Consider the following 21735-nt stretch of genomic DNA (forward strand, 5'->3'; position numbering starts at 1 on the left):
GGTGTCTTCACTGGATGGGAGTTTGAATGTAAATTATACAGGAGTGTTATCCATTTGTTTGTATGTGCTGTGCCATATGACATGGGTGATCATGGTCTTTCTATGATTATGATTGTTCTTGGCAAATTTTTCTACAGAATTGGTTTCTTCTGGGCAGTGTCCTTACTAGATGGATGACCCCAGCCGTTATCAATACTCTTCAGAGATTGTCTACCTGGTATCAGAGGTCGCATAACTAAAGGGTTCAAAGGTTCATTTCATTGTCAAAGTATGCATGTGCAAAGCAACTCTGATAGCCATGAAATACAGTAAGGACATGGGTGTTGTTGAAAGAAAAGACGTCAACTCCACCTTCCCTGGGCACGAAAAAGAAACAAAACTCACAAGCGCCCAACCTTCCCTCACAGATAAAACAGCACCAGTAGCATCAAATTCCCAACCCACTCATTTGCAGAAGAGAACAGCAACAATAATGTCAAAACCCCTTACCCCCCCATACAAAAAAATGAACAGATCACCCACCTGCCAGTCGACCACAAGATAGAAAACACCAAGCAACTGAAGGAGACCAATATAAAGTACAGTCCAGTAATCACATCAATCTCAGAATGTTGAAAACATCTTTCCCTCAGCATACAAGGAGAACAGCCACACAAACTCAGTCCTTCTGTGAAGAGCGACCACCATGATGGATAGTACTGCCTCTGACTCGGCTGCAGACTGGCTGATGGCTTCTGTTGAGAGTGATCCCTGACCCCCCTCCATTCACCTCAATGCTTCAGTCTTCCTTGACTCTTCGAAGTGGAGTCACTCATGACCCCACACCCTGTGTCTGGTCTTTTCCACATGTCAGCTCATGTTCTCAGTCCTTTTCTCTGATCTTCTCCTCGAGGCAGCTCTCCGGATACAACAGAGTGCTAGGTCATTTGATCGAGTTCCGAACCACATGTCACGGACTCTGTTTCCGTGACAAAAAGAACAAGCAGAAGGTGTAGAAAAACCAAGATTTGTGATGTACACCAGCTTCTCATGTGACCAGCTGCTCCCATAGCTTCATATAACCTTGATTGTGGTGTTGGTAAGCAGGTGCTGCACCTTGCCTAAGGATAACCTGCAGGCTAGCGAAGGGCCTCCTTTGGTTGAGACGTACCCTTTGACAAGGTCCCGCATGGGAGGTTAGTTAGGAAGATTCAGTCGCTAGGTATACATGGAGAGGTAGTAAATTGGTTTAGACATTGGCTCAATGGGAGAAGCCAGAGAGTGGTAGTGGAGGATTGCTATTGAGTGGAGGCCTGTGACTAGTGGTGTGCCACAGGGATCAGTGCTGGGTCCATTGTTATTTGTCGTCTATATCAATGATCTGGATGATAATGTGGCAAATTGGATCAGCAAATTTGCTGATGATACAAAGATTGGAGGAGCAGTGGACAGTGAGGAAGGTTTTCAAAGCTTGCAGAGGGATTTGGACCAGCTGGAGGAATGGGCAGAAAAATGGCAGATGGAGTTTAATGCGGACAAGTGTGAGGTATTGCATTTTAGAAGGTCAAACCAAGGTAGAACAAACAAGGTAAATGGTAGGACACTGAGGAGTGCAGTAGAACAGAGGGATCTGGGAGTACAGATACATAATTCCCTAAAAGTGGCATCACAAGTAGATAGGGTCGTAAAGAGAGCTTTTGGTACATTGGCCTTTATAAATCAAAGTATTGAGTATAAGAGTTGGAATGTAATGATGAGGTTGTATAAAACATTGGTGAGACCGAATTTGGAGTGTATGTGCAGTTTTGGTCACCTAATTACAGGAAAGATGTTAATAAGGTTGAAAGAGTGCAGAGAAGGTTTACAAGGATGTTGCCGGGACTTGAGAAACTGAGTTACAGAGAAAGGTTGAATAGGTTAGGACTTTATTCCCTGGAGCATAGGAGAATGAGGGATGATTTGATAGAGGTGTATAAAATTATGATGGGTATAGATAGAGGGAATGCAAGCAGGCTTTTTCCACTGAGGCCAGGGGAGAAAAAAACCATAGGTTAAGGGTGAAGGGGGAAAAGTTTAAAGGGAACAGTGAGGGGGCTTCTTCACACAGAGCGTGGTGGGAGTGTGGAATGACCTGCCAGATGAAGTGGTGAATGTGGGCTCACTTTCGACATTTAAGAAAAACTTAGACGGGTATAGGGATGAGAGGGGTTTGGAGGAATATGGCCCAGGTGCAAGTCAGTGGGACTAAGCAGAAAAATGGTTCTGGAAAGCCAAGAAGGGCCAAAAGGCCTGTTTCTGTGCTGTAATGTTCTATGATATCCCTACTCCATCACCCAGGAGTGTTATTAGGGTACTGAATTGAACCCTCCCCTACAGCATAAAGCTGGTGAAAGTACAGAACATAATTACAAAATAGGGAAAATATTCTCAAGCTTTCCTGATAACTGAACACTTGTGTCTGGTCAGATAGAAACCAGGGGAAAAACCCAGCGGCTTGTCAGGCTTGTAGAGTTTAGCCAGAACTAAGCCAGGGCTACTCCAGTCAGTTTCTGACCTAGGGCTGGGTAGTGCATTTGGACTTGGGGGGTGGATGGTTGGGTATACTGGTTTATTATTGTCACCTGTACCAACCTATAGTGAAAAGCTTGTCCTGCACACCCTTTATACGGATCAAATTATACAGAGCATCGAGCTAGAATAAAGTGAAACAATAACAACGCAGAACAAAGTGGAAAAGCTATTGAAAGAGTGCATTGCACCTATATGATGATAACAAGGTAGATTGTGAGGCCAGAACTTCGTCTTATCATTAAAGAGGTCTGATAATGTCGTGGTTTTTCGTGCCCCACAAATGACCAGGAGACACAGAAGATTCTTCAAGAAGGGTTAAACTTTAATTTGCAAAAGCTAAGACAGTCATTGAGCTAGCCACTGATTGCCCACCGATCCTTGTGCATAGCATTTTTTATAGCAATCTCCTGGTTTAGTTGCATTAGTATATCCAATCGGTCTACAGTTGCGTATCACACGTACATCCGCCACTATTGTTTCTACCTATTGACTTAATCATGTTCTAATCTACATCTCTTAGCTACCTCTCATTAACACACCATTGTCTTCTACATTCAATTGGATACATGCATAGCAAATAGCAAGCTCAAAGCTGACTACATAGTTTTGGTTATACAGCAAACAATGCAACTTTTATACTCCAATAATAACAGTGGGGTAGAAGCTGACCTTGAGCCTGGTGGTATGTGCTGTCCGGCCTTTGTACCTTCTGCCTGACGAGAGGGTGAAGAAAGAGAGATTTTGCAGAGTGGGTGGGGTCTTACTGGGGCAACAGGAAGTGTAGGCAGAATCTAGGCTGTTTGCTGTGATGTGCTTAGCTGTGTCCACAGCTCTCTGCAGTTTCTTGCAGTCACATGCAGAACAGATGCTGCAAGAAGCTGTAATGCATCCAGACAGAATGCTTTTTACAGTCCATCAAAAAAAAATTGGTAAGAGTTGAGGGAGGCTTTAGCGACAAGATTTCTTTAGCCTGCTGATGAAGTAGAGGCATTGGTGAGCTTTCCTGGTCATGGCATCAATGTGGTTGGACTAGGACAGACTATTGGTAATCTAATTGCCAATAAGAGAAGGTGTCAAAATTGCCCTGTTTCTGCTCTTCTTTTAAGGACACCAACCCCCCCCCCCCCCCCCATGGGTATCAAGAGAGGTTCCAGCTGTGGGATCTATAAACAAGATGCTTATAAAGTTCAATAACTCTAAGATCACCAGTTAAATAATTCCAATCCATCTGTAAAGATGTTGTTCCGTCATTCCATGACCATGTGGGTTTCCTCCAGGTGCTCTGGTTTCCTCCCACATTCCAAAAACGTACAAGTGTCACGTACCCCGTGACAGGTTAAAGAACCAGCAGAAATGGAAAATGCATTGGAGTCTGGTATTGCTAATAACTAATAGTGTTTATTAGTAACTACGCAATACAGTACTATAAATACAAATATATCAGACAGGTTAGCAATGATATGTATACACACACACATAAGTATGGAAATAGGAACAAAACTAGGATCTTTCAAATCCAGGGGTGCACGGCTACAGTCTTACAATGATGAAGAGAGTTCAGTTCAGTTCGAGGTAGTTAGTTGAGTAATGTTGGAGAGAGGGAGAGAGGTGAGCTGATGCCATCGATCTTCTTGTTGTTTCCGAAATCCTGTTGAAGTCACCGACTGTGACCATAACAGGTACGACCGTTCTTCAGTGATGGAATTATCACCCAGGTGAGGGTGGACACACAAATAATTCCCCACCGGTTGCACCTTTTCACACTGCGAGAGCCGCTGATCAATTTCCCTGAATCGATCCTCCAAAACCTCATCTTCCTGTGGGCGCAACAAAGCTCGTTCAGTGTCCAAAACCGTGTGTGTCCTGTGTATCAGCGGACCTGGTTTTTATCTCCACATGTTGGACATCAGCTGTCCATCAAGCTGCTCCGCCCTCCTCTCTCTGCAGGAACTTTGCAAGCAGGCAAGTGTCCTCGGAAAGGTAAACAACTTGTATAACATCAATCTTTCAAGCAGTTTCTGTCTCTCTCTCTCTCTCTCTCTCTCACTGCGTTGGACACCTCCCTCTCTCTCTCTCTCTCTGTAACAGCTCAAACTGTGTCTAAAAGTCAGTCTCATTTTCCAGACGTTTTAAAGTGATAGTCCACAGAAAATATGAACCCTAGGGGTTCATAACACAAGTCAGTTGGTCAGTCAATCATTATAAATTGTCCTGTGATTGGGCTAGGACGGGGGTCAGCAACCTGCGGCTCCCGAGCCATTTGTGGCTCTTTCACCTCTGTGCTGCGGCTCCCTGTGGCTTTGGGAAATAATTGGTCAGTATTTAATTAAAATGTATTTTATGTTAGTTTGTTAGCTTTTGAAATGTAATTCTAAATTTGAAGATTATGGTGATCTTGTACAATCTAAGTGTGGCGACACATTTCCTGGCACATCCGAAACGGCTCACAATTAGCCAGCATTCCGGCTAAGGGAGATAGCCTACGGGGGTTTGTGAGTACGCGTCTTTTGCAGCATCTGCGTCCATGGGGGCTGGGTTGAGGGAGGCTTAAAAGCAAGGCTGTTTAGTTCGAATAAAGTTATTCGACTGCAGTTTACTGACTGCGTGAGCACACCGCTACAAAGTGTTTTTATCGCTATTAATATACGTCACCACTGCCAATACCTGACACCCGCCAGTGCGCGATTTCTTTAATTTTTCGATCCAAGGTAAGCCAACTATGGAGAATTCTAAAAAAAGAAAAGTGACTGAAGAAAACAGAACGTTTAATGATACGTGGACAGATTCATTTGCTTTCACTGTTGACGAGACTGGTTTACCGGTATGCTTAATATGCAATGAGAAACTAGCAAACAACAAAAAGTCAAATGTCGCAAGGCATTTCCAGAGTAAACACGCAGCCTTTGCTCAAAAATATCCGGATGGAGATGAGAGAAAAAAAGCCATTTCGGAACTGATGCGGAAGGTTGATCTGAGCAAAAATCATTTCCAGAAATGGATGAAGTCTGGAAAATCAACGACATACGCCAGTTATATTGCCGCTCAGGAAATAGTCAGGCACGGGAAGCAGTTTACAGATGGTGAATATATAAAAGAATCTTTCATTAAGATTTCAGAACATCTATTCACGGACTTTAAAAACAAGAGTGAAATTGTGCAGAAAATCAGGGATATGCCCCTCTCTGCAAAGACTGTCAAAGACAGAACCATAAAAATGGCAGAAGACATCACAAGACAGCAAATTAAAGACATCAATTCAGCTGTGGCCTACTCGATTGCCTGTGACGAGTCTAAAGACAAAGGTGATATTGAACAAATAGCGTTGTTCTGCCGGTATGTAAACTCTGCTGGGCCACAGGAAGAACTGATTGAGTTGATACCTCTAAAAGACCAAACACGGGGGGAGGACATCTGTGAGGCTGTCTTGAATTGTTTAAGAGCCAAAGGAATAAAGACCACCCATCTGGTGTCAGTAGCTACTGATGGGGCTCCGAATATGACGGGAACGCACAAGGGATTTGTGGCTTTACTGCAGAAGTCGCTGGACAGAAAGCTGCTGACTTTTCACTGCATCTTGCACCAAGAGGCACTGTGCGCTCAAACATTTCCTCCGGAATGCACAGAAGTAATGGATGTTGTCATTCAGATTGTCAATAAAATAATGGCAAAAAGTTTAAATCACCGTCAATTCCGTTTGTTACTGGACGAGATGGAAAGCGCATATTCTGATCTCCTGCTGCACAACAAAGTCCGGTGGCTGTCCAAAGGGGAGGTGCTGAAACGCTTTGTCGCGTGTCTGGAAGAAGTGAAAACTTTCCTGGGCAGCAAAGGGCTCACCTTTCCTGAGCTGGAACAGCCAGAGTGGCTGGAAAAGCTACACTTCATGGTAGACATGACAGCGCACCTGAACACGCTGAACACAGCTCTTCAGGGGAAAGGACGCACAGCCCTGCACATGTTGGAGGATGTTTTGGCATTCGAGCGCAAGTTGACAGTGCTTGCCAGAGATTTACAGAAAGGCACTTTGTCTCACTTCCCCAATTTGAGAGAGTTCAAACAAGGTCACGACATGATAATTTCGGAGTATTTACATTCTGCAATCATCGCAATGCAAACATCGTTTGGGAAACGCTTCTGTGAGTTCAGAGAGGAAAAAAACACATTATCCTTCCCGGTCACTCCCTTAAGCATCGATCCTTCCCTACTGAATACGACTGCATTGGCAGATGTGAGTCAACCTGATCTTGAGATGGAACTGGCCGACATAGCCGACAAAGACATATGGGTGTCCAAGTTTAGACGCTTGACAGCAGACCTTGAAGATGTTGCCCGTCAGAAGGCCGTTCTTGCTCAGAATCACAAATGGAGTGATATTGAAAACCTTCTAAAACCGGACAAACTTGTGTTCGAAACATGGAATGCTATGCCCGACATTTATGTAAACATGAAAAAGTATGCGCTTGGAGTCCTGTCGATCTTTGGATCCACATATGTATGTGAGCAGGTGTTCTCCAACATGAACTTTATTAAAAACAAACATCGCGCACGCCTCACAGATGACAGCTTGCGATCCTGTGTAAAGATGAAGGTGACGTCATACAGCCCTGATGTGCAGACGCTGTGCGCTGAGGTCCAGGAGCAGAAATCCCATTAACCAAGTATGATAAATATTTTAATTGCCTATTATTTTATGTATATTCATATTTTTTCATTGTTCAGTGAAATAGTCCTTTTATTTTTCAGGCTGACAGCTGGCTGATGTTATTTTTGGTTTGCTGCTGGCGGCAAATTTAAGTTTGGCGTTTTTCATAAATACAAGAAAGACTCAAATAGACGTTGAGTATTTTACTTAAAAGTAACCTTCAACCCAACGTCTTTTTTTCAGAGTTCAAAATGTTTTTGTTGCATGCAGAAATGTAATTTCGTTTTCTCTGCAGGAGTTCATCAATTTCATAAATGCAACACATTATAGTTTGTTTATACATAGCATAAAGGCAAAAAAAACGTTGTATGCAGTGTTATTTCATTTTAAATGTCAAACGGGTTTTGCGGCTCCCAGTGTTTTCTTTTCTGTGGGAAACGGGTCCAAGTGGCTCTTTCAGTGGTAAAGGTTGCTGACCCCTGGCCTAGGAGTTAAATAGGTTGGTGTGCTGGGCAGCGCGGCTCTTTGGGCTGGAAGGGCTTGTTCCTTGCTGTATCTATAAATAAATTAGAATTAACTGGATTCTATAACACCCATCAGGTTGCATTTGTGCAGGAGTTATTTCCATTGTAAAGTTTCCTTAACAAAATATCATACCAGACAAGATAGGGAAATCAGACCAGAGAAATCTTGGAAAACAGACACAGAAATTTTTGAAGGGAGTTTAACCTTAATGCATAGGTAATTAAAGGCATTGCACCCCAATCATAGGGCAGTTGGATTTGAGGATGTAAATTTGACACAGAAGTCTCAAAGCAGAATGAGGGTTCTCTACTCAACACACACAAAATGCTGGAGGAACTCAGCAGGCCAGGCAGCATCTATATTAAAAAAAAGTACAGTTGACATTTCAGGCCAAAACCCTTCAGCAGGACTGTAGGGGAAAAAAAGCTGAGGAGTAGATTTAAAAGGTGGGGGGAGGGGAGAGAAACCCCAGGTGACAGGTGAAACCTGGAGGGTGAGGGATGAACTGAAGAGCTGATTGGTGAAAAAGACAAAAGGCCATGGAAGAAAGAAAGGGGGGCGAGGAGTACTAGATGGAGGTGACAGGCAGGCAAGGAGATAAGGTGAGATGGGAGAATGGGATGGGGAACAGTAAAGGAGGGAGGGGTTGTGAGGGGCATTATCGTAAGTTTGGGAAATCTATATTAATGCCATCAGGTTGCAAGCTACCCAAATGGAATATAAGGTGTTGTTCCTCCAGCCTAAAGTGTGGCCTCATCATCATGACAGTGGAGGAGGCCATGGATAGACATATCGGAATGGGAAGTGGAATTAAAATGAGCGGCCACTGGGAGATCCCACTTGTTCTGGCAAACAGCGTGTAGATGCTCGGTGAAGTGATCTTCCAATCTACGTTGGGTTTCACTGACATACAGGAGGCCACACTGAAAGCACCGAACACAGTAAATGACCCCAGCAGACTCACAGGTGAAGTGTCGCCTCACCTGGAAGGTCTGTTTATGACCCTGAAAAGTAGTGAGGGAGGAGGTGTAGGGGACCATTCAGACCTGCACCTCTCTCCCTCACATTTCCCTTCCTTGAAGTCATTACCCTAAAAAGTGTTATCCATACTTTAACCTCTTATTTTAATTTTTATATATATATTTTTAAATAATTGTTGAATATTATTGTTGGTTCTTGCTGTATGTCATGCCCTGACCAACACACCACAGCAAATTCCTAATATATGTATAAGGTGAATAAAGTTGATGTCTGATTCTGTAATACATGTACGTGCAACAATATGGTACGTCCAATTCTCCATCATCACTTCTATACAACAGGGACAATGCATTACCAAAGAAGAGTCATACTGTACAGCCCCTAAACAGGCTCTTTGGCCCATCAAGTCTATGTTTTCCTGTTACTCTGCCTAGTCCCATTGACATGTACCTGCATTATAGTCCTCCATATCCCGCCTATCCAATGTATTTATCAAAACTTCTCTTAAATGTTGCAGTTGAACCCACATCCATCACTTGTGCTGACTCACTACCACACTCTCACTACCCTCTGAGTGAAGAAGCCCCCTCAGGTTCCTCTTAAATATTTCACCCTTCACCCTTACCCTATGACCTCTAGTTCTAAGTTCACCCAGTCTGAGGGGAAAAAGCCTGCTTCCATTCACATTATCTATTCCCCTCACAATTTTGTATACCTTCTCATTCTCCTATACTCCAGGGAATAAAATTAAACCTATTCACTCTTCCCCTATAACTCAAGTGCTCAAGCCCCTCAACATCCTTGTAAATTATATACAGTCTTTCAAGATAATTGATTTCTTTCTTGTAGGTAGATGATGAGAACTACACACAATGCTCTAAATTTGGCCTTTTACTTAATCTTATTGCGTGGCGAGGTGGAGATACATGTCTACCAAAGGAGATGTAAGGTATGCCTTCCCTCCGCTAGCCTGCAGATCGCTCTTGGGCAAGGTGTAGCACTTGCTTAGACCCCCCAATCAGGGTCGCATGAAACTATGGGAGCAGGTGGTGGATGGTCGTATGAGCAGCCGGTACATATCACAAGTCCAGGTTGTGCGACCACTGACGTCAAGCAGACAATCTCTGAAGTGTATTGATAATGGCTGGGGTCACCTGTCTTGTAAAGACACTGCCCAGAAGAAGGCAATGGCAAACCATTTCTGTAGAAAAGTTTGCCAAGAGCAATCCTGGTCATTGAAAGACCATGATCGCCCGTGTCATACGACATGGCACATAACAAACATGGCTTAATCAAGATGTAACCAGTAGTGGTGATGCTACCACATATTGCATTCCTCTGTTGTTGAGTCTGAACAACAGCAGTTTGTGTGATCTAGGTGTAAAACACAGGTGTTAATAGGTAAGGAGTTCTTGGGTTTTCACCCACCAGTAATTCAACAGTTAATTCATGTACCATATTGGAGAAGTACAAGACCTAGAGGTAATGTTCGGTGCAAACCCTTATTTCCTTTACCAGTGATAATTATTAGGTAAGAGGGATATTTTCATTGGTCGGATTAATGCAGTGCGTTTTGGAAATGATCCATTCAGTAGTGAATATGGAGGGAGTGAATGTTTGAGTGCCGATTAAGGTTAAGAACTAGGAGTCATTTAGACATTCAAGGCTACTTGACTATTAATCTTGACTGATCTGCTTCAAAACTATTTTCCACAATATTCCCATGACACAGAGTCACAGGGCGCCACAGCACAGAAACAGGCCCTTTGGCCTATCTAGTCACTTTGGAACAGTTATTCTGCTAGCCCCATGTCCAGTCCTCCTTTCACAGCCAGGCTTGGGACTGTCCATGGCAGAGTTCAGTCTTATTTTACTTGGTGTTTTTTTTGAGTTGCGTTCATCCAAGCAATCATCCATTGAATCATGTATAAACACAAAGAAAATCTAACGATGCTGGTGTGTGTAGTGAGTTAGGAGTGCTTGACTTTAGCTCTAAGGATATAAGGTGGATATAACCTGTCACTGTATATCTGTCCTTCTTTGCAACAAGTGCCAACCTGCCATACTCAGACTGAATCATTCCACAACATTCACCTATACCTCAACAACAAGAGGAAATGAGTAACATGTCTCTGTAGCATGTTGTGAGGGCAACACCTGATAAAAGTGTGCATTGGGTTATTGCTGCTTGCTGACAGACAACCTATATAAAGGAAGCTCGAGTCTAAAAGGAAATTGTGCAGTACTTGCAGTTTTCTGATAAATTTAGTCGTACTTCTAAGTATAGCATATAAATAGCAGCTGTCACAGAATATAGCCAATCTTCTGCTGCCTTCTTTTGGTGTTTAGTCATAAGAATTACATACTTATTATAAAATATGTTGCACCTTATTTAAGCAAGCTGCATGTTGACATTAATCATTCAAAAAAGGCTTTCACTTATCCAACCACTAGTCATTCCAAAGTTTATCACAAACTTTTTGAAATGTAGCTCATATTGAAATGGGAGGGCTCAAGGCAGCCTATTTACATGTAGCAAGTTCCCACAACTCACACACTAACTGCAGTGGACAGTTGGTGGAGTTGGCAAGAACACTGGGGAGAATCTCTGCCAATTGTGGTCGTTCAATACAAAGTGGAGAACCCTTTAGAATCTTGGAGTACTACACCACAGAAAAAGGCCCTTCAACCCATCTAGTTTATGCTGAACTATTCTGCCTATTCCCATCCACATCCACCCTGTGTTACATCGTACATCAGAAGGAGTCCATACCCCTTCCTTCCATATACTTATCCAAATCCCTCTTAAATATTGCAGTCGAACCTGCATTCACCTGCTCTGCCAACAGCTTGTTCCACCCTCTGAATGAAATATTTAATCTTTCACCCTAAAACTATGACCCCCTAGTTCTAGTCTCACCCAAACTCAAGGGAAAAAGCCACTTGCATTTATTGTATCTATAACCTTCATAAATGTATACACCTCTTTACGGTTTCCCCTCATTCTCCTACACTGCAGGGAACAAAGTCCAAACTTATTCAGTCTTTCCTTGTAACTCAAGTCTTCAAGTCCCAACTTGTAAATTTTCTGTACACTCTTTCTTTCAATCTTATTGATATCTTTCCTGTAGGTAGGTGACCGGAACTGCAAAAATTCCAAATTTGGTCTCACAGATGTCTGCATAGCATCCCAACTCCTGTACTCAATCCTTTGATTTATGAAGGCTGACATGGCAAATGCTCTCATTATGACCCTATCTATCTGTGATACCTCTTACAAGGAATTATGGATCAGTATTCCCAGATTCCTTTATTCTACCATACTCTAAAATGCTCTACAGTTCACTTTGTTCAGCTCTGAAGAATGAGCTGAGATTAGATGGGAAATTTCATGATGATTATTAACAAAGTACATTGGAAAGAAAAAATGCAGTGGATTCCGGTTAATTGGGCCATCGGTTAATCGAGGCAGCCACTTATTTGGGATAACTCTTAAAGAACCAAACTTAATTGAAAGAACAGCTGGGATCCCCTTCATTTATTTAGGACATTGTCACTTAATTGGGACAGAAGACAGTTACCAAAGTTTCTAACTAGCATCAGTCACATGCACTACTGTGGCTGTTAAACACTACATCGTGCTTTTTAAATAGTATGAATTGTGTGTGTTTGTGTTCAAAAAGTAGTGATTTTTGTCTCTGATAGTTGGCAAGAAATAAGCAGTAAGACAATTCAGAGCTGTTTTGCTCAGTGCGCTTTCAAGCACTCAGGCTTGGAGATGCCCAGAACAGCCGGGAGTGAACGTAGAACATAGAATAGCACAGCATGTTACAGGCCCTTTGGCCCACAATGTTGTGCCAACCTTCAAACCCTGCCTCCCATATAACCCCCACCTGACTCAGGCAGTGCATTCCACGCATCAACCACTCTCTGAGTGAAAAACCTTCCTCTAATATCCCCCTTGAACTTCCCTCCCCTTACCTTAAAGCCGTGTCCTCTTGTACTGATCAGTGGTGCCCTGGGGAAGAGGCGCTGGCTGTCCATTCTGTCTATTCCTCTTAATATCTTGTACACCTCTATCATGTCTCCTCTCTTCCTCCTTCTCTCCAAAGAGTGAAGTCCTAGCTCCCTTAATCTCTGATTATAATCCATACTCTCTAAACCAGGCAGCATCCTGGTAAATCTCCTCTGTACCCTTTCCAATGCTTCCACATCCTTTCGATAGCGAGCCGACCAGATTATTATCTGAATGGTGGCCGATTAGGAAAAGGGGAGATGCAACGAGACCTGGGTGTCATTGTACACCAGTCATTGAAGGTGGGCATGCAGGTACAGCAAGCGATGAAAAAGGCAAATGGTATGTTGGCATTCATAGCAAAAGGATTTGAGCACAGGAGCAGGGAGGTTCTACTGCAGTTGTACAAGGCCTTGGTGAGACCGCACCTAGAATATTGTGTGCAGTTTTGGTCCCCTAATCTGAGGAAAGACATTCTTGCCATAGAGGGAGTACAGAGAAGGTTCACCAGATTGATTCCTGGGATGGCAGGACTTTCATATGAAGAAAGACTGGATCGACTAGGCTTATACTCGCTGGAATTTAGAAGATTGAGGGGGGATCTTATTGAAACGTATAAAATTCTAAAGGGATTATACAGGCTAGATGTAGGAAGGTTGTTTCCGATGTCCAGAACGAGGTAGAGAAAGGGAAAGGACAAGGTTGGGAAGAGGTCTGAAGACAGCTGAGGGATTTTTAAAATCAAAACCTTGCAGGACCAAAAGCTTTAATGTCACAAGATGCTGTAGCTGATGGAATCTGAAACTACGCATAAAACATTGGCAGAACAAACACAAAATGCCAGAGGAACTCAGTAGGTAAGGCAGCATATGTGGAAAGGAATAAACAGTCAACATTTGGGGTTGAGACCCTGCATCAGGACTGGAAAGAATGGGAGGAGAGAGAATACAAGCCAGCAGGTGATAGGTGAATCAAGGTGAGAGGGAAAGTAGGTGTACTAAAACTTGGTCAACTGGAATTGCTCATTTGACCCAAGGCCCAAGATACCTCTTAAGAGAGGGTCCCACATAACCTGAGCCACCTTGTGGTGAAGTCCACTGTGACGCACTGAGGCAGTTCTTGTACGGGCTGTGCCTGCACACCCTTCACTTCCTTGCCTCTGTTCGACCATCTGGTGACAGGGGAGGTCAGGTCCCTAGTGGAAATCTCTGTATGCAGGGATCCTTTCCCTGTACATTAAGGGTAGAAGGCTGCATAGGGCAGTACTGTGCAATAGGTTTTTAAGTCAGTTCACTGACATTCCATCCACCTGTCCGTTCTGCGGCCAGGAGGAGTCGGAATGGAGTGGAAGAGGCTGCAGCTGCTGTTTGAATATCTGAAGGGGCTGGTTCTCAGGTTTTGATTGCACTTCAGCTCCACACTTCTGAAGTATGGGCACCCAGTATGGAAGAGGCGGGTCGCTTGGGAGATCTACTGCTGGGCTCGGCCAAAATGGCCATTCATGAGCCCAGGTGGTAGATAGTCGAGGGCTCTGCCCAGGACAACTGCCTGCTCCTCGTCCGAGGATATGTTCATGCCCGGGTATCCCTGGAGAGGGAGCATGTGGTCAGGGTGGGCACTTGGGGGTTTCTGAGAACAATGAGCCCGCTAGGGAATTGACCGCTTTATAATATGTTAATTTGAATTTGTTCACTGTCTTGTAAATACTTGAAGTTTGTATTTTTGTCTGAATAAACTCGTAGTTTTATATAAAAAAAAGGAGGAAAGTTAGGTGGACATTAGGAAGGTGGAAGGCAGTGATCATAATATGATTGAATTCATACTGCTGTTTGAGAGGGAGAAGCAAAAGTCACATGTATCAGTATCACAACAGAATAAAGGGAATTACAGAGGCCTGAGAGAGGAGCTTTCCCAGGTGAATTGGAGGAGGATACAGTGGGGATGACAACAGAACAGAGATGGCTGAAGTTTCTGGGAATAGTACGCAAGGCGCAGGATAGATATGTCCCACAGAGGAAGAATTTCTCAAAGGCAGTGATAGACAACCACAGCTGGCAAAAGTAGTTGACTACATAAAAGCAAAGGAAAGGGCATACAAGGTAGCAAAAGTGAGTGGGAAGTTGGATGATTGTGAAGCTTTTAAAATCCAACAAAGGCAATTAAAAACCTATAAGAAGGGAAAAGATAAAATATGAGGGCAGACTTGCCAATAATATAAAACAGGATGCCAGAAGTTCCTTTTAGTTACAGGTTTCCCCCGCTATTCAAAGGTAGAGTGTTCCTATAAAATGGTTCATAAGCAGGAATGTCGTAAAGTGAAGAAGCAATTACCATTTATTTATATGGGAAAAATTCGTGAGCGTTCGCAGATCCAAAAAATAACCTACCAAATCATGCCAAATAACACAAAACCTAAAATAACAGTAACATATAGTAAGAGTAGGAATGATTTGATAAATATACAGCCTATATAATGTATGAATACTTTTCTACAATTATTGCAGCATTGCCCACCGCAGTGAAAATTTCACGCAAGCACTCCCGGCAGAAACACACAGGGCAAGTGCTCCCGGCTGAAGCACTTTTTCCAGTAACCTTTAAGCTATGAAGTTACGGAATAACACATAAAAATACACAGCCTATATAAAGTAGAAATAATGTACGCCCAGTGTAATTTCACTTACCGGAATTGGGAAGACAGTGAGGACTCTGATGATGGTGTGTTAGGCTGAATCATCGGAGGTAGGGGTGGTGGGACACTGGGGTGTCATCTCATCATCGTCTGTTTTGATCAGGGCAGGCAGGTCACCTTCTTCTATGTCTGCCTGCCTCGATGTCGAAGGTCGCGGTTCGTTGGCTAATGTGGAAGGCTTGAAAAATGACAGTATGCTTGACTGCTTAGCTTTGCACATTTTTCTATCATACAGTTCTTTGTAAGCCGTCCTGCAAACCTGCCCTAAACCTACGTACCCTTTCAAAATCAAAGTCATACTTTTCTGCAATCATTGCAGCGTTGTCAATCACAGTGAAAATCTCACGCAATTGCCTCACGTTCAGTACCTGGACGACTTCACTTCTGGGCCGTTCACTACTGTGTACGGCTTCAATTGTTATCCTTTCCTCTTCATCAGCTCTTCATCTGTCAGTTCTTGGTCATGGGATGCTCAACATCATCTTCAACATCATCTCCATCAAGTTCCACAAACCCTTAGCCAAGCTCACTATATCCTTACTTGGTTCACCACGATCGAAACGCTTTATTATGTCTAGTTTTACGCTTGAGTGTAACACCCTTATGAGCTCTTTTAGGCTTTTCCGATACCTTAGAACTCATCTTGCTAATGGATGCACAAAGTAAAACGACATAAAGCATAGACGCTCACAGGCACGTGTTTAAGCAATGCCGGCTAGAATGCAGCCAGGGTCGGCACACGCTGCCTTTTTTTGTAACACTGAAAACACCTTCTGTTAGCGAAAATAGGTAACTAATGTAGGTCTTTTGTAACAGCGAGTTGACGTAAAGCGAGTGATCAAAAAACAGGGGACGCCTGTATATGAAGAGTAAAAGGGAGGTGAGAGTTGAGATTTCACCACCAGAAAATGATGCTGATGGTGTAGTAATTGGGAACAAAGAAATGGCAGATGAGCCTAATGGGTACTTTGCATCTGTCTTCACTGTGGAAGACACCAGCAGTGTGCCAGTGGTCCATGAGTGTAAGAGGGCAGGACTGAGTGCCATTGCTATTACAAGGGGGAAAAAAGTGCTAGGCGAACTCAAAGGTCTTAAGGTGGATATGTCACCTAGGCCAGATGGACTACATCCCAGAGTCCTGAGAGAGGTTGCAGAAGTAACAAGCAGGGTGGACAAAGGAAAGGCAATGGTTGTCATTTACTTGGATTTTCAGAAGGCGTTTGATAAGGTGCCACATGAGGCTGCTTAATAAGGTAAAATCCTATGGCATTACAGGAAAGGTACTGGCATGGATAGAGGAATGGCTGACAGGCAGGAGGCAACAAGTGAGGATAAAAGGGGCCTTTTCTGTTTGGCTGCCAAGTGCCCAGTGGTGTTCCTCAGGGGTCAGTATTGGGACTGCTACTTTTGACATTGTTTGTCACTGAATTAGATAATGGAATTGATGACTTTGTGGCAAAGTTTATGGATGATGCGAAGGTAGCTGGAGGGGTAGGTAGTGCTGAGGAAGCAATATGATTGCAGCAGGACTTAGACAAATTGGAAGAATGGGCAAAAACGTGGCAGCTGGAATACAGTGTTGGGAAGAAGGTTCAAACATCAGAGGCGCAGAGAGACTTAGGAGTCCTTGTGCAAGACTCCCAGAAGGTTAATTTACAGGTTGAGTCTGTGGTAAAGAAGGCAAATGCAATGTTGGCATTTATTTCAAGGGGAATAGAACATAAAAGCAAGGAGATAATACTGAACCTTTATAAGACATCAGTCAGGCTGTACTTGGAGTATCGTTGACAGTTTTGGGCCTCATGTCTCAGAAAGAATGTGTTGACATTGGAGAGACTCCAGAGAAGGTTCATGAGGATGGTTTTAGGAATGAAGGGGTCAACATATGAGGAGAATTTAACAGTCTTGGGCATCTACTCACTGGAATTTAGAAGAATGCGGGGGATCTCATTAAAACCTATCGAATGTTGAAAGAACTAGATAGGGTGGATGTGGAGAGGATGTTTCCTATGATGGGGCTATCCAGAACTATAGGCTCAAAATTGAGGGGTGACCCTTAAGAACAGAGGTAAAGAAGAATTTTTTTAGCCAGAGAGTAGTGAACCTATGGAATGCTCTGCCACGGACTACGGTGGAGGCCAAGTCCATGGGTATATTTAGGGTGGAAGCTGCTTGTTTCCTAATTGGTCAGGGCATCAAAGGATATGGTGACTAGACAGGTGAATGGAGTTGAGTGGGATCCCAGATCAGCCATGATGGAATGGTGGAACAGACTCAATTGTCTGAATGGCCTAATTCTGCTCCGATTTTTTATGGTCTTATGGACATTGGAGGAACTCAGCAGGTTAGGCAGCATCTGCGGAGGAAATGGACAGTTCCAGGTTGAGACCTTTCATCGGGATTTGAATTCATCAATCCATGGGAAGTGTCTTGACCCAAAATGTCAACCTTTCATTTTACTCTATGGATAAAGGGTTCCCAACTTTTTTTTATGCCATGGACCCCTACCATTAACTGAGGGGTTCATGGTCCCCAGGTTGGGAATGCTTGCCATAGACAAATGGTAATGACAATCATTCAGAGGTGAAATTAAAGCATCGTTGGCCTGGCCAATGGATATAAAAGATTTTGTGGTACAATACAAAGCTGGATGGAGCTGCCCCTGGGATTCTGATTAATATTTACCCTTCGTTACCCACAAAGGGTAACTGGTCACCTCTGATTTGGGAGCTTTCTGTGTGACCCATGGCTGCTCTGTTTTCCTGGATTGGCTCTATAAGGTAGATAATATTGAGGAGATTCTTCCATCTGAGGAATCCAGTCTCAGACTAAAGGCTAGAGCAGGGGTTTCCAATCTGGGGTCCATGAACCCCTTGGTTAATGGTTATATTAAACCCTTGGTTAATAGACCTTTTATATTTGAAAGAGCTGTGAAACATTTGGAATTCCTATACTGAAGATAGGTGGAGGCTTTGTAAATATAGGTGTTCTTGTGTCTATCTTATTTATCGGTCACATTTAAAAGTGCATTTAACTTTATATTGTTTGGGCACATTTCAAAATCATGAGAAGCTTAATATAAATACAGGTTCCTCTGTTCCTGCTCTCTCTGTGCAGGCCTCACTTCCACCAGAAGAGGTCAGCACTGAGAAGAGGCAGCCCAAGAGTTGAGATGGCTTTAGCTTATTCTGCAAGAATTCAGGCCACATCGCAGCCCTCTCCCTTCCACCTTGAGCTGTTCCTGTTAAATTTGTACTGTAGTGTTCCAATAGTTAATTCATCACTTTTAAGGCTTTCCCTCTTGAGCATTTAGAGGGGCTGCACTTTGAAAAGCTACGGAAAATAGTGAATACAGCCCAGTCTATCACAGGCAAAGCCCTCCTCACTTCCAAGCACATTTACATGGAGAGCTGCCACAAGAAAGCAGCATCCATCATCAGAGAGTTCCACCATGCAGACCATGCTCTCTTCTCACCACTACCATTGGGCTGGAGGTACAGAAGCCTTGCATCTCATGGCACCAGGTTTAGGAACAGCTATTACTCTACAACCAGTCAGACTCCTGAACCTGCATTGATAACTTCACTCGCCACTATACTGAACTGATTCTGCAACCTACAGACTCACTTTCAATTATCTTTCCAACTCATATTCTTTGTGTTATTTTTATTTGCACAGTTTGTCTTCTTCCGCTCAATGGACATTTGTCAGTCTTTGTTTATGTACAGTTTTTTCATAAAATTCTATTGCACTTCTTTTTTCCTGTAAATGCCTACAAGAAATTGAATCTCACTGTAATATATGGTATACACTTTGGTGATAAATTTACTTTGAACTTTGAATTTGGTTCACCCAGCATTCCCTGAGATAGTTAAGAAAGCTATTGTCATGGATGTGGTGTTGCAGTAATAATGCCAACTCCCATTTCCTTTGCCTTATAGGTGCACACCAGACACAGAAATTGTGTTGGATATCCCAAGGGAAGAGTGTCTTCCCATTTAACGCCAGATCCTCTTGCTTGATGAAAATGACCTAGACAGAAATAGCCTTTTTGTTTATCTGACTTCATGACATGAAACATCTCTAAATGGCATTATCTGGATTTATAAAATGTACAGAGATTTCTGATAAAGGCTAAACAACAAATAAAACCTGTTTGCAAACTAATCTGTGTGTCTTAATTTCAGTTTATGCAATCAGCATTTAAAATAGAGATCCCTTCGATATTTAACATAAATCTCTTCACTACACACTTTCGTTCCTCTCTGTTCTCCCTTGGCAATACTTTCTCACCAAGGGCTCATACATTTGAAGAAAAGAAAGAAAGATTAGCTTTATTTGTCACACGTACATTCTCTCATTCTCTTCACTTGCTTTGTGGATCCAAAATTGGCTTGCAACAGAAGGCAAGGGATGGCTGTAGATAGTTCGTATTCTGCATGGAGGTCAGTGACCAGTGTGTTCCACAGGGATCAGTTCTGGGACCCCTCCTCTTTGTGATTTTTATAAAAGACCTGGATGAAGAAGTAGAAGGGTGGGTTAGTAAGCTTGCTGGTGACACAAAGGTTGGGAGTGTTGTGGATAGTCTGGAGGGTTGTTAGAGGTTACAGCGGGACATCAGTAAGATACAGAACTGGGCTGAGAAGTGGCAGATGGAATTCAACCCAGATAAGTGTGAAGTGTTTTATTTCGGTAGGTCATATTTGAAGACAGAATATAATATAAATGGTAAGACTCTTGGCAGTGTGGAGGATCTGAGAGATCTTGGGGTCAATGCCCATAACACATTCAAACCTGCTGTGCAGGTTGACAGTGTTGTTAAGAAGGCATATGGTGTGTTGGCATTCATCAACTGTGAGATTGGGTTCAAGAGCCATGAGGTAATGTTACAGCTATGTACTACCTTGGTCAGACCCCATTTGGAGTACTGTGTTTAGTTCTTGTCACCTCACTACGGGAAGGATGGGATGTGGATACTGTGGTAACTTCCACTTTACAAAAGAGCACTCCACAATTTTATGGCCAAAAGAAACATCTTCATCTGGGACGGCAAATGATATTTACAATACAGAGGCTTCCAGGTACCTCGTGCGGCCTGGGTGGAGGAACTATATACAATGCATACTGGGAGTAAAGAGAGCAGAAGTAAAAACTCTGCCAATCCCAGAACCCACCTCTTGTTACCAACAGCTTCCCGATTAGTATTAACTTACTTTTAATAATACTCACATTACAATGGATACTATAGAGAGAGTGCGGAGGAGCTTTACAAGGATGTTGCCTGGATTGGAAGATGTACCTTATGAGAATAGGTTGAGTGAGCTTGACTTTTTCTCCTTGGAGTGATGGAGGATGAGAGGTGATCTGACAGAGGTGTATAAGATGATGAGAGGCATTAATCGTGTGGATAGCCAGAGGCTTTTTCCCAGGGCTGAATGGCTAACATGAGGGTGCATAGTGTTATGGTACAGTACTTGGAAGTAGCTACCGAGGGGATGTCAGGAGTGAGTTTTTCACACAGAGAGTGGTGGGTGCATGGAATGCACTACCAGTGACAGTGGTGGAAGCGGATACAATGGGGTCTTTTAAGAGCCTCTTAGATAGGTACATGGAGCTTAGAAAAATAGAGGGCTATGTGGTAGGGAAATTCTAGGCAGTTTCTAGAGTAGGTTACATGGTCAGCACAACATTGTGGGCTGAAGGGCCTGTAATGTGCTGTAGATTTCTACTTCAGTGCGTCTTAAGTCCTTCTGTAAATTCCCTACTTCCTCAAAACTACCTACTGCTCCACATATCTTTGTATGGTCCACCAACTTGGCCACAAAGCCATCAATTCTGTCATCCAAATCATTGATGTATAATGTAAACTGATGCGATCCCAGCACCAATCGATGCAGAACATCTCTAGTCACTGGCAGCCAACCAGAAAATTATTGCTCTTGGCTTCTACCAGTCTGCCAATCTTCTATCCATTCTAGTTCCTTTGCTGTAATAGTGTGGGCTCTTGTTAAGCAGCCACATCTTCGGTACCTTGTCAAAGACCTTCTGAAAATACAAGTAAATAACATCCACTGATGTTTCCTCAAAGAATTCCAACTGATTTGTCAGGCAAGATTTCCCCTTAAGGAAACGTCATCCTTAACAATAGACTCCATCATCTTCCCAACTGCTGAGGTCAGGCTAACTGGCCTATAATTTCCTTTCTTCTGGCTCCCTCTCTTCTTAAAGAGTGGAGTGACATTTGCAATTTTCCAGTCCTCCAGAAACATGCCAGAATCCATCACCTATGGCTGCACACCTACAGGAATGATGTAAACAAGGTTGAAAGAG

At 43.2% G+C, this 21735-nt stretch overlaps 1 protein-coding gene across 5 annotated transcripts in view; it reads left to right on the forward strand.

Moving 5' to 3' along the window:
* LOC132399967 (general transcription factor II-I repeat domain-containing protein 2-like) overlaps nucleotides 1-21735 on the forward strand; it is a 58270-nt gene that overhangs the window by 22248 nt on the left and 14287 nt on the right. For 2 of the 5 annotated variants that reach the window (XM_059980956.1, XM_059980957.1), the window contains exon 11: nucleotides 19347-19566. The exons of 1 other annotated variant lie outside the window; for it this stretch is intronic. In XM_059980956.1, the coding sequence (XP_059836939.1) occupies nucleotides 19347-19407 (61 nt within the window). In that variant the 3' untranslated portion in view covers nucleotides 19408-19566. Of the gene's footprint in view, nucleotides 1-3; nucleotides 7209-9547; nucleotides 9792-19346; nucleotides 19567-21735 lie in introns of those variants that run through there. 2 more of the 5 variants (XM_059980955.1, XR_009514151.1) reach the window with 2 other exon arrangements.

The sequence above is a fragment of the Hypanus sabinus genome, chromosome 9 (assembly GCF_030144855.1).
Source record: "Hypanus sabinus isolate sHypSab1 chromosome 9, sHypSab1.hap1, whole genome shotgun sequence".
NCBI classification, from domain to species: Eukaryota; Metazoa; Chordata; class Chondrichthyes; order Myliobatiformes; family Dasyatidae; genus Hypanus; species Hypanus sabinus.